The sequence below is a fragment of the Ranitomeya variabilis genome, chromosome 1 (assembly GCF_051348905.1).
Source record: "Ranitomeya variabilis isolate aRanVar5 chromosome 1, aRanVar5.hap1, whole genome shotgun sequence".
Classification (NCBI taxonomy): Eukaryota; Metazoa; Chordata; class Amphibia; order Anura; family Dendrobatidae; genus Ranitomeya; species Ranitomeya variabilis.
In genome coordinates, this window is record NC_135232.1 from 133,870,153 (window position 1) to 133,882,976 (window position 12,824).

Genomic DNA, 12,824 nt, shown 5'->3' on the forward strand with positions numbered 1-12,824 from the left:
GGAGGATTCACATCCCTGCCTGGTCTCTCCTGCTTTGCTGTTCATTTTAACAAAGATAAGTTCTGGCCTTGATTTTTGCTGTCCACATGCTGTGGGCCTTATTGTTCAGTTCTTTTCCATGTTTTTGTCTTGTCCAGCTTGGTCTGTATAAGGATTTGTTTAGCCAAGCTGGTATCTCTGGAGATGCAGATATACCCTCCATATCTTTAGTTAGATGTGGAGATTTTGTATTTTCTGTGGTGGATATTTTCTAGTGTTTTAATACTGACCGCATAGTACTCTGTCCTATCCTTTCTATTTAGCTAGAAGTGGCCTCCTTTGCTAAATTCTGATTTCAGTCTGTGTATGTTTTTTCCCTCTCCTCTCACAGTCAATATTTGTGGGGGGCTGTCTATCCTTTGGGGATTTTCTCTGAGGCAAGATAGTTTTCCCTTTTCTATCTCTAGGGGTAATTAGTCCTCCGGCTGTGTCGAGATGTCTAGGGAGTGAAAGGTACATTCCACGGCTACTTCTAGTTGTGGTGTTAAGTTCAGGGTCTGCGGTCAGTACAGGTACCACCTTCTCCAGAGTACGTCTCATGCTGCTCTTAGGCCACCAGATCATAACAGTTCCTTTTGTAAAAGTGTAAAAGTAAAAAAAAAACCAGTACATACTCACATTCTGATGTCTGTCACGTCCCCCGGCGTCCACAGGGATAAAACTGCTTTCGGCTGGAGTGCTGCTAATGCATGCGCTCCGGCCGAGAGCTTCCCTGCACTGACTGTGTCAGCACCGGCCGTAAAGCAGAGCACAGCGGTGACGTCACCGCTGTTACTGCCGGCGCTGACACATTCAGTGCAGGGAAGCTCTCGGCAGCAGCGCGTGCATTAGCAGCGCTCCTGCCGAAAGCAATTTTAACCCTGTGGATGCCGGCGGGGGCCGTGACAGACATCAGAATGTGAGTATGTACTGTTTTTTTTTTTAACTTTTACAATGGTAACCAGGGTAAGTATTGGGTTACTAAGCGCGGCCCTGCACTTAGTAACCCGATGTTTACCCTGGTTACCCGGGTGCTGCAGGGTACTTCGGCATCATTGAAGACAGTTTCAACGAGTCGTTCAACTGAGTCATTCCCCTGATCGTTGGTCGCTGGAGAGAGCTGTCTGTGTGACAGCTCCCCAGCGACCACACAACGACTTACCAACGATCACTGCCAGGTCGTATCGCTGGTCGTGATCGTTGGTAAGTCGTTTAGTGTGACTTAGGCTTTAGGGTATGTGCACACGTTACGGATTTGGCTGCGGATCCGCCGCAGTTTTCCATACATTGTACAGTACCATGTAAACCTATGGAAAACCAAAACCGCAGTGCACATGCTGCGGAAAGTTCAGCGCGAAAACGCAGTTGTTTATTTTTTGCAGCATGTCAATTCTGCACAAAATCCACTGACAATCTGCGGGGAATCCGCAGGTAAAAGCAGGGCATTTTACCTGCAGATTCTGCAGAATCTGCGTGGAAAAATCCACAATGGAATCCACAACGTGTGCACATACCCTTAACATTTCCCCTCACTGGAAGAAAGAACCTCCCAAAAAACCCACAAAACAGCCTCGCACCACTATTCCCTGTAACCAAATTTTAAAGCAGGTACTATACAGTCTGGTAGGAAGTACAAAGTTAAAAAAAGCCTCCCATGAACTTTTTCCCCCTAAATCTGTGTATATGTACATGTATTGTAGAGTCAGTGTGCTAATATTGCCGCCATCTTCTCCGGGATCCAGTGCCGTTCTGCTCCTCCTCTCAGTGATGATGCTGCTTTTCACACTTTCTGGCTCACTTTGTGCTCTATATGTGAGCCGGAAGTGTCTGTTACAGTGTAAGTCTATAGGGCCTTGTTCTGACGCTTCATAGACTTACATTGTAAAAGTCACTTTCGGGTCATGCAAAATGACCTGAAGAGTCTGAAGAACAACAACGTCACTCGAAAGAGGACAAGAATGGCGCTGGATATTGGACAAGACCGAAGTAGGTGAGTACGTTAATACACTGACACTACTTTACACAAATTTATTAAAAAGGAAAAGGTTCATGGGGGGGTCTTTAACCTCCAACCCCAGATTCACTTGTCAGATTTCCTTATAGAAAGGACCATGTTTCACCTGCTCCTGACGTTAGTTGTGGTCAGCTTTACACCACTTCATCCAGTGCTTTCCCTTCACAATAATAGCACTTACATTTGATTGAGGCATCGGTCACATCAGAAGTTTCACTAAGTGACAAAGGTGGATCCTAGAGTGGTGACATTTTCAAAGTCGTTGGTTTGCTCTTCACAAACCGTACTGCTAATGTTTGTCTATGCAGATCACCTGGCTGTGTGCTTTATTCTATGCTCCTGTTTGCAATGGGTAAAAAATCTAATGCATGTGAGGCTCTTTGCTATGTACACGTTCACACACTGTGTATTCAGAACAACCACTGCGAAATATACAGAGCTGTACCTAGTAAGCGATGGAGGGGGGATACAGCCACTATCGGACAACCTCTTGTGAATTCCATCAGTGTTCTGAATAAACTAAGAAAAAAGCACCAGCGGGCACGGTTCCTCCACTCTGAGTGCCGTGTCCCTTGGCAATTTAAGGGCGCTGTTTTTGTCCCGTGATTGCTTCAGACAAGCCAACGACCAACAACTGCTGATGGGCAGCAGCCGTCACTGTGTCATCTGATGTAACCGTAAAAGCCACAACCCATCAATGACCGCTGATAGTCTGCAGCGTTTATTTGACATAAACAGTGCAAGTTTGCTGGGGGATGCAGTGCACAGAGAGGAGGAGCAGTGCCGGCGTAGGAGATAAGTGCACTTTTTTATATCTTCTGTGACAAACTTTGGGCATTTACCAGTGGTTATTCAGAAGTGGATGTCTCCTCTAACTAATCAGTGCAGATGACAAGTTACACCTCCACCGACCTAATTATGCTTCAAACTTTGTAAAACTTCTTCTGTAAACCCCAGGTTTTATGAAAACTAAAGCATTTCTTTGGCCTTAGTGCTAAAATGTGCTTGGTCTGAGTCTATTATACCACTAGAGTTCTCCAGTATTTTCTTTTTTTTAGGAACATGTTTGTTTTTCTTTTCATGTTGCAGAAAATTGACTTTTTCCAGTTCTGTTGGTAAATGTGTATTTCTTGACTTCAGGGCATTTGAAGACGTGAAGATCTATTGGCGTGCAACCTTTAATAAAAGTTCAGTTGAACTTTCCAGGGATGATGTGAGCCTAGTTAATGAACTGCAGGCGGTATCAGGATACACCATCTGCACTGCTGGACAAACAGAGTGCTTAATTACTGTGGAAATAAAAGATGACAAGGTCAGTGCTGAGAAACTGATGAAGGCTGATTTCATGGGAGCACAGTGTTCAGCCCAGCAAGCGTGTTCCTGGAATGTGGCAGACATTAGAAATTATAAAAATATAAAACCCTCAATTGTACACCTTTTATAGTGGATGACATGTCATTTTTGCAATATTTTAATACTTTCCTTTATGAGTTTAGTTTGTTCTAGTCAGAATTGTAAAAAATTATCCATTTGATCAGCACTGACTTAAAATAACTTTTTATTAGAAAAGGCCACTAGAAATCATTGTGGCCGCAGTACCCAAGAAGGGTACTTGGACAAACATGCCTCTATCCACTCTTCTAGCAGGTCTGCTAGAGCTTTTTATAGACTAATACTGGGGGTCATTGGGCAAACATCCCCTCTTTAATTCAGTTTTTTTGGACAACATGAAGACGTATATTTAGGGAGGGCTACCAGGGCATGTGATTTTGGTGCTGGTGCCAGGAGATGGAAACAAACCAGCTTTGATCTGACTATTTGCATACTGGGCTAAAGATAAAGCTTAAGGGAAACCTGTCAGCAGGTTCATGGTTCCTGAACCACGAACAGCACGTATGAGACACTGGCTATATAGCGCCCCCACTGCCGCAGGGCCGAGGGGTACCCGGTACCGGGCCTCTGAGTCTCTGCTCTGGGATTGTCACGGTGGCTAGGCCCGGTCCGTGACCCTGCTGAGGGGCGCCCAATGAAGGGTGTGGATGGAACGATGATGATATTGTGGTGGTGCGGTGCAGTGCAGGTCGCAGTAAATAACGAGGACACCAGGTTGCAGTCTCTTTACCTCTTTACTGAAGGCTTCAGGATCCTCAGTCCGGAATACGGTTAACCGGGCTGCGCAAGTCCGGCCGGTCCAATGGCACCTCCAGAGTTCCCATTGCAGGTGGAAATCTGTGCCTACCTTCTAGCGCTTGTGTGTTGTGGTCCTCCCCTGCTGTGCTTACGGGATAGTCCCCACAACTGTTGTGTCTGTTTCTGAAGTTCCCTCACAACTCGATTATGATGTTCTTCTTCGTCCCCCAGATGATATGGCTAGGACGCACCCGTATGACGGGTAGGCTCGGAGTTCTTCCGGGACCCTAGCGTCGCCCCTCTCCTATTGTTGCCCCCTGTGTCTTCGTAGGTGATTTGTGTGAGACAGCCCGCCTATAGCTGACTGTCCTGCCGTAGGTTTGAAGTATTGCTTGGAGCCTAGAACTTCCTCGGCGTTCCGGCCACCGGCTACGCACCTCAGTAGGATGTTGCCTCGTCTTACAGCACGACTCCTACTGGTATTTCTCCTTGTTGCGTTGATCTCGTTTCTCACTCAGCACAATGAACCTCGCTTCTTGTCCTTTCTTGGGGTACCGCCGCTATCTCGTGCAGGCGCGGTCCCGTAACGTTCTCTCTGTTCGCTAGGCCTCTGTCAGGATCCCACCCCTGACAGGGACCCCCTGAGTCTCTCCCCGCAACACCCTCTGCCACAGGGTGTTGCCTGTTCAATTCCCAGTCAGCTTCTGACTAACTTTCTGCCTAACCCCCAGTTTTACCAGATTGTGAGGAGTGGCCTAATACATAGAACCCTTAGCTCCCCCTAGAGGCCAGACTGTGAAGTGTATTGGTGACTGTGATACCTGGTCAGAAGAACTCCTTCAGTGCCATCAGACGTACCATAGCCCCCCTTAGCGGCGGAGCATCAGTACTGCAACGACCAGGACTCTGGGGCGCTGCACTTCCCCCCGGTTAAATCCAGTACTCCTGGACTGGGAAGAAAACAACAATACATGTCAGCAAAAAGACATACAATTTTGGAAATGCAATAACAATAAGTAAGTTTGAACAGAGCTTCCCTTTATGGGAGGTGAGGACACTTGAACGTTACAAACCTGGTTAAATACTTTAAATAACATACTATAAATAACTTTTCTTACCCAACCGGGTATTCTACTTAGTGCAGTTTCTGAACAATAATTTAACATTGCCTTTAAGGATGTACACGCTGAATCCACTAAAGACCTTCTTATAAAACATTATAAGGCTAATCAACTTTTTCTTCATTTTCCCTTTTTTACATCTGCAGGACCGCCTGTCTACTTGCCCAGGCCTACCGCCTCTCGTTCTGTGGCAGGACCGCTCCTTTCAGCCCGGGCCTACTGCCTTTCTGCTACTATACACAGTATAGAACTTATCTTCCATCTCTCAATTCAGGATCACAGAGCCATCTCTGTATGGCTCCTAGGAGGACTCACCGATTAACCCCATCTGGGTTCACTTCCTGTCCTCATTTTCTGACACATCATTAAACATTTCTTACTATCAACTGTCTGACTACATATAACTTTACATGTAAGCATTATCACTATTTCTCTTAAGGCATCATTATACTTTAAGTGCTATGGATGAACGTTCCCTTTAAGAAGGAACCAAGTCTCTATGAGGTAGTGCAACTTCTCAAGCTGCAAGTCCGTATGCAGCAAGGACTCCGGTACTGCTTCCAGGAACAGTTTCTTCGCAAAGAGTCCTTTCGTTTATAAAACCAGTAGAGAGCACCTTTAAGAAGGTGCAAACTGTTTACAAGGAGTTTGTAATCATGCAGTGTTCATGATCCAGCAGTTCTTTCAACAATGATAAGACAGGAACAAAAACAAAAAGCAAAAGAAGGGATCCCGGGTAAACAAAGGGATCCCTTTAAGAGTTAACCCTTCTGGGCTCACATCTATGGGTTCCCCCATCGTGGTCGGTAGTGGAGGTACCAGCTTCCCCATCGTGTTGGGGGTGAGCACCACCAGCCCCGCCGAGAGGAGACAGTTATTGTTGGGGGGAGGAGCGGTCGCGGGAGCGGGATCGGGCAGGGGAGCAGGATCGGTCGGGGGAGCAGAATCGGCCGGGGGGATAGGGGCGCCTTCCATACCTGCGCCTGATGTGATTCCACCGATGTCGATCCGTTCCGCTGACAAGGACACTGGAATCGGCCGCAGCCCGGACCGCGGCTCCTCCAAGGTGGCCTCTCGATGTGGCTCCACTCTCCATGGCTCCGCATCTGCCGGCTCCGTGGTCAGGATAGGTAGGCTCGGCTCCTCCGCTGACGGCTCCAAGGAGTTCGAGTCCTTCAGCTGCGGTGGATTCGGGTCCATCTCCGGTGGATGAGGACAAGCCGGGAATACTTCGCTGTCGCTCGGGCACTTGCTGCTCATCGTCGCTGTCAGGCATTCGGCGGCACCGCATACACCTGGCTCCGCCATTTCTCCTAGGTCGAGCTCCCTCTTCGCCTCGTTCCCGCCATTGCAAATCAGGGGGCGGTTCTCCTCTGCTGCTGGGCAGGTCGTCGTCTCGCAGCAGAAGTCGGAGGGGGCGGTCGCTACTTTTGGTGCCGCTTTGGTAGTCTCCTCCCATGGCACGCCCTTCTTCTTCCTCTGTGCTCCCTGTGGCGCTGCAATGGCGGCGGCTTTTGGCAGGAACTTTTAGCGGCAAGTGGCAACACACAGTCCTTGCAATAAGTCACAGTCCAAGTACAATAAATCACAGTTCCAAGGCACACATGACCTGATTCTTCAGGCTTAAGTAGATCCTGTTCGTGACGCCAAGTTGTAGCGCCCCCACTGCCGCAGGGCCGAGGGGTACCTGGTACTGGGCCTCTGAGTCTCTGCTCTGGGATTGTCACGGTGGCTAGGCCCGGTCCGTGACCCTGCTGAGGGGCGTACAATGAAGGGTGTGGATGGAACGATGATGATATTGTGGTGGTGCGGTGCAGTGCAGGTCGCAGTAAATAACGAGGACACCAGGTTGCAGTCTCTTTACCTCTTTACTGAAGGCTTCAGGATCCTCAGTCCGGAATACAGTTAACCGGGCTGCGCAAGTGCATTTGAACAGCAAGGTGGCTTGTTGTTGAAGGGAAATAGAGGAAAAAAATAAAAAATCTTTAAATCTTCAGCATAGCGAGTGTGAGCGAGCTGAGTGTGACCTGATTGTAAGTGTGGACGGCGGTAAGTGTGACTTGTGACTCAGTGACTTTGGAATCAGGGAGTTTCCAAGGGATGAATTGCTGTTCCAAGTGTTAATTAATACTTTGTATTTATTTTTATTTAACGTTTCTGTCTGGTGCAATCCCCATTAGGAAATGTGCTCCACAATTGTTAATGCCATCCAGTGCACATCTTGCCACATGTATGCAGTCCTTGATCAGCCGGTCGAGGGTGCATACTGCTGTGCGAGATGTGAGCACGTTGTGCATTTGGAAACCCAGATACTGGATCTAAATGTGCAGCTGGCAACACTGAGATCCATAGACAATATGGAGAGGAGTCTTCTGCTCACAGAGCAGACGCTCAATGGGATAGATGAGGAGGGGGATGGTAGGATGGAGCTGCAGGACAGTGAAGTAGGTAGCTGGGTGACTTTCAGAAAGCGGGGTAGAGGGAAGAGTGCCAGGGAGGCTAGTCCTGATCTTTCACACCCAAATAAGTTTGCTAAGTTGGCAGATGAGGGGGGTGCCAGTACAGGGGTAGCACTGCTGCAGCCAGGCATGTCCTCTGAAAGCCGGAGGAGTGACTGCTCCTGTAAGGAGGGAAATAGGAGAGCAGGGCAGGCCAGACAGGTGCTGGTAGTGGGGGACTCAATTATCAGGGGAACAGATAGGGCAATCTGTCACAAAGACAGGGATGGTCGAACGGTGTGCTGCCTACCTGGCGCTCGAGTCCGACACATCGCTGATCGGGTGGACAGATTACTGGGAGGGGCTGGTGAGGACCCAGCGGTCATGGTGCACATTGGCACAAATGACAAAGTTAGAGGTAGGTGGAAGGTACTTAAAGATGATTTCAGGGAATTAGGCTGCAAGCTGAAAGCAAGGACCTCCAACGTGGTATTTTCTGAAATACTGCCTGTACCACGTGCCACGCCAGAGAGGCAACGGGAGATTAGGGAGTTTAATAAGTGGCTCAAGAATTGGTGTAGGAAGGAGGGGTTTGGGTTCCTGCAGAACTGGGCCGACTTCTCAGTTGGCTACAGGCTCTACGCTAGGGATGGGCTGCACCTCAATGGGGAAGGTGCAGCTGTGCTGGGGGAGAAAATGGTTAGAAGGTTGGAGGAGTGTTTAAACTAGGGAATGGGGGGGAGGGTATTCATTTTATAGGTGGGGAAGATAGTGCAGATAGAGACCTGGGCACAAATAAGGAAGTTGGGGGTGGCGGAGGCATGGGGGGTGGGGTTAGAACAGTTAGTAATTTAAGAAAGAATAGAGGTACAGAGAGGAACATCAAGTGCATGTATACTAATGCCAGAAGCCTCGCCAACAAAATGGACGAATTAGAACTAATGTTGTTGGAGCATAATTATGACATGGTGGGGATATCTGAGACGTGGCTGGATGAGAGCCATGACTGGGCTGTTAACTTGCAGGGCTATAGCCTTTTCAGAAATGACCGTACAGATAAGCGAGGGGGTGGGGTGTGTCTGTTTGTAAAATCGACCTTAAAACCCATCCTGCGTGATAATATAGGTGAATCTAATGAAAATGTAGAGTCCCTGTGGGTGGAAATAAGGGGAGGGGGAAAAAATAATAAATTACTGATAGGGGTTTGTTATAAATCTCCAAAAATAATGGAAGCAATGGAGAATATCCTTGTAAAGCAAATAGATGAAGCTGCGACTCAAGGAGAAGTCATTATTATGGGGGACTTCAACTACCCTGAAATAGATTGGGGAACAGGAACCTGCAGTTCCAGTAAAGGTAATCGTTTTTTGACAACTATGAGAGATAATTACCTTTCACAACTGGTTCAGGACCCAACAAGAAGGGGGGCACTGCTAGACCTAATATTAACCAACAGGCCAGACCGCATATCAAATATAAGGGTTGGGGGTCACTTGGGGAATAGTGATCACAAAATAATAAGTTTTCATGTCTCCTTTAATAAGATGTGTAGTAGAGGGGTGACAAGGACACTAAACTTCAGGAGGGCAAATTTCCAACGGATGAGAGAGGATCTTGGTGCAATTAACTGGGACGATATCCTAAGACATAAAAGTACACAAAGAAAATGGGAGACCTTTATTAGCATCCTGGATAGGACCTGTGCACAGTATATACCGTATGGGAATAAACATACTAGAAATAGGAGGAAACCAATATGGCTAAATAAAGCTGTAAGGGGCGCAATAAGTGACAAAAAGAAAGCATTTAGAGAATTAAAGGAAGTAGGTAGTGAGGAGGCATTAAATAAATACAAAAAATTAAATAAATTATGTAAAAAGCAAATCAAGGCAGCAAAGACAGACAGACTCATTGCTAGAGAGAGCAAAAATAACCCCAAAATATTCTTTAACTACATAAATAGTAAGAAACTAAAAAATGATAGTGTTGGCCCCCTTAAAAATAGTTTGGGTGAAATGGTGGATGAGGATGAGGAAAAAGCCAATATGCTAAATGACTTTTTTTCATCAGTATTTACAAAAGAAAATCCCATGGCAGCCAATATGACTAGTGATAATAATTCCCAATTTAATGTTACCTGCTTAACCCAGCAGGAAGTACGGCGGTGTCTAAAAATCACAAAAATTGACAAATCTCCGGGCCCGGATGGGATACACCCCCGAGTACTGCAGGAATTAAGTACAGTCATTGATAGACCATTATTTTTAATCTTTAAAGAGTCCATAATAACAGGGTCTGTACCACAGGACTGGCGTATAGCAAATGTGGTGCCAATATTCAAAAAGGGGACAAAAACTGAACTCGGAAATTATATGCCAGTAAGTTTAACCTCTACTGTGGGTAAAATCCTGGAGGGCATTCTAAGGGATGCTATACTGGAGTATCTGAGGAGAAATAACCTCATGACCCAGTATCAGCATGGGTTTACTAGGGACCGATCATGTCAGACTAATTTGATCAGCTTCTATGAAGAAGTAAGTTCCGGTCTGGACCAAGGGAGCCCAGTAGATGTAGTGTATATGGACTTTTCAAAAGCTTTTGATACGGTGCCACACAAAAGGTTGTTACATAAAATGAGAATAATGGGGATAGGGGAAAATATGTGCAAGTGGGTTGAGAGTTGGCTCAGGGATAGGAAACAAAGGGTGGTTATTAATGGAGCACACTCGGACTGGGTCACGGTTAGTAGTGGGGTACCACAGGGCTCAGTATTGGGCCCTCTTATTTTTAACATATTTATTAATGACCTTGTAGGGGGCATTCAGAGTAGAATTTCAATATTTGCAGATGACACTAAACTCTGCAGGGTAATCAATACAGGGGAGGACAATTTTATATTACAGGATGATTTATGTAAGCTAGAAGCTTGGGCTGATAAATGGCAAATGAGCTTTAATGGGGATAAATGTAAGGTCATGCACTTGGGTAGAAGTAATAAGATGTATAACTATGTGCTTAATTCTAAAACTCTGGGCAAAACCGTCAATGAAAAAGACCTGGGTGTATGGGTGGATGACAAACTCATATTCAGTGGCCAGTGTCAGGCAGCTGCTACAAAGGCAAATAAAATAATGGGATGCATTAAAAGAGGCATAGATGCTCATGAGGAGAACATAATTTTACCTCTATACAAGTCACTAGTTCGACCACACTTAGAATACTGTGCACAGTTCTGGTCTCCGGTGTATAAGAAAGACATAGCTGAACTGGAGCGGGTGCAGAGAAGAGCAACCAAGGTTATTAGAGGACTGGGGGGTCTGCAATACCAAGATAGGTTATTACACTTGGGGCTATTTAGTTTGGAAAAACGAAGACTAAGGGGTGATCTTATGTTAATGTATAAATATATGAGGGGACAGTACAAAGACCTTTCTGCTGATCTTTTTAATCATAGACCGGTGACAGGGACAAGGGGACATCCTCTATGTCTGGAGGAAAAAAGGTTTAAGCATAATAACAGACGCGGATTCTTTACTGTAAGAGCAGTGAGACTATGGAACTCTCTGCCGTATGATGTTGTAATGAGTGACTCATTGCTTCAATTTAAGAGGGGACTGGATACCTTTCTGGAAAAGTATAATATTACAGGGTATATATATTAGATTCCTTGATAAGGCGTTGATCCAGGGAACTAGTCTGATTGCCGTATGTGGGGTCGGGAAGGAATTTTTTTCCCCATGATGGAGCTTACTCTTACCACATGGGGTTTTTTTGCCTTCCCCTGGATCAACATGTTAGGGCATGCTAGGCTATGGGTTGAACTAGATGGACTTAAAGTCTTCCATCAACCTTAATAACTATGTAACTATGTAATGGTACCTCCAGAGTTCCCTTTGCAGGTGGAAATCTGTGCCTACCTTCTAGCGCTTGTGTGTTGTGGTCCTCCCCTGCTGTGCTTACGGGATAGTCCCCACAACTGTTGTGTCTGTTTCTGAAGTTCCCTCACAACTCGATTATGATGTTCTTCTTCGTCCCCCAGATGATATGGCTAGGACGCACCTGTATGACGGGTAGGCTCGGAGTTCTTCCGGGACCCTAGCGTCGCCCCTCTCCTATTGTTGCCCCCTGTGTCTTCGTAGGTGATTTGTGTGAGACAGCCCGCCTATAGCTGACTGTCCTGCCGTAGGTTTGAAGTATTGCTTGGAGCCTAGTACTTCCTCGGCGTTCCGGCCACCGGCTACGCGCCTCAGTAGGATGTTGCCTCGTCTTACAGCACGACTCCTACTGGTATTTCTCCTTGTTGCGTTGATCTCGTTTCTCACTCAGCACAATGAACCTCGCTTCTTGTCCTTTCTTGGGGTACCGCCGCTATCTCGTGCAGGCGCGGTCCCGTAACGTTCTCTCTGTTCGCTAGGCCTCTGTCAGGATCCCACCCCTGACAGGGACCCCCCTGAGTCTCTCCCCACAACACCCTCTGCCACAGGGTGTTGCCTGTTCAATTCCCAGTCAGCTTCTGACTAACTTTCTGCCTAACCCCCAGTTTTACCAGATTGTGAGGAGTGGCCTAATACATAGAACCCTTAGCTCCCCCTAGAGGCCAGACTGTGAAGTGTATTGGTGACTGTGATACCTGGTCAGAAGAACTCCTTCAGTGCCATCAGACGTACCATAGCCCCCCTTCATGGCGGAGCATCAGTACTGCAATGACCAGGACTCTGGGGCGCTGCAGCTACATTTTTGTAGCTATGTACAATGCCTACAAGTAGTACTCAACCCCCTGCAGATTTAGCAGGTTTAATAAGATGCAAATAAGTTAGAGCCTTCAAACTTCAAACAAGAGCAGGATTTATTAACAGATGCATAAATCTTACAAACCAAAAAGTTTTGTTGCTCAGTTAAATTTTTATAAATTTTAAACATAAAAGTGTGGGTCAATTATTATTCAACCCCTAGGTTTAATATTTTGTGGAATAACCTTTGTTTGCAATTACAGCTAATAATCGTCTTTTATAAGACCTGATCAGGCCGGCACAGGTCTCTGGAGTTATCTTGGCCCACTCCTCCATGCAGATCTTCTCCAAGTTATCTAGGTTCTTTGGGTGT

General features: G+C 46.5%; 1 protein-coding gene across 1 annotated transcript in view; it reads left to right on the plus strand.

Annotated features, from left to right (window-relative positions):
* ADGRV1 (adhesion G protein-coupled receptor V1) overlaps positions 1 to 12,824 on the plus strand; it is a 742,217-nt gene that overhangs the window by 414,638 nt on the left and 314,755 nt on the right. Inside the window, exon 77 of the mRNA XM_077289021.1 lies at positions 3,173 to 3,344. Within this exon, the coding sequence (XP_077145136.1) occupies positions 3,173 to 3,344 (172 nt within the window). The remainder of the gene's footprint in view (positions 1 to 3,172; positions 3,345 to 12,824) is intronic.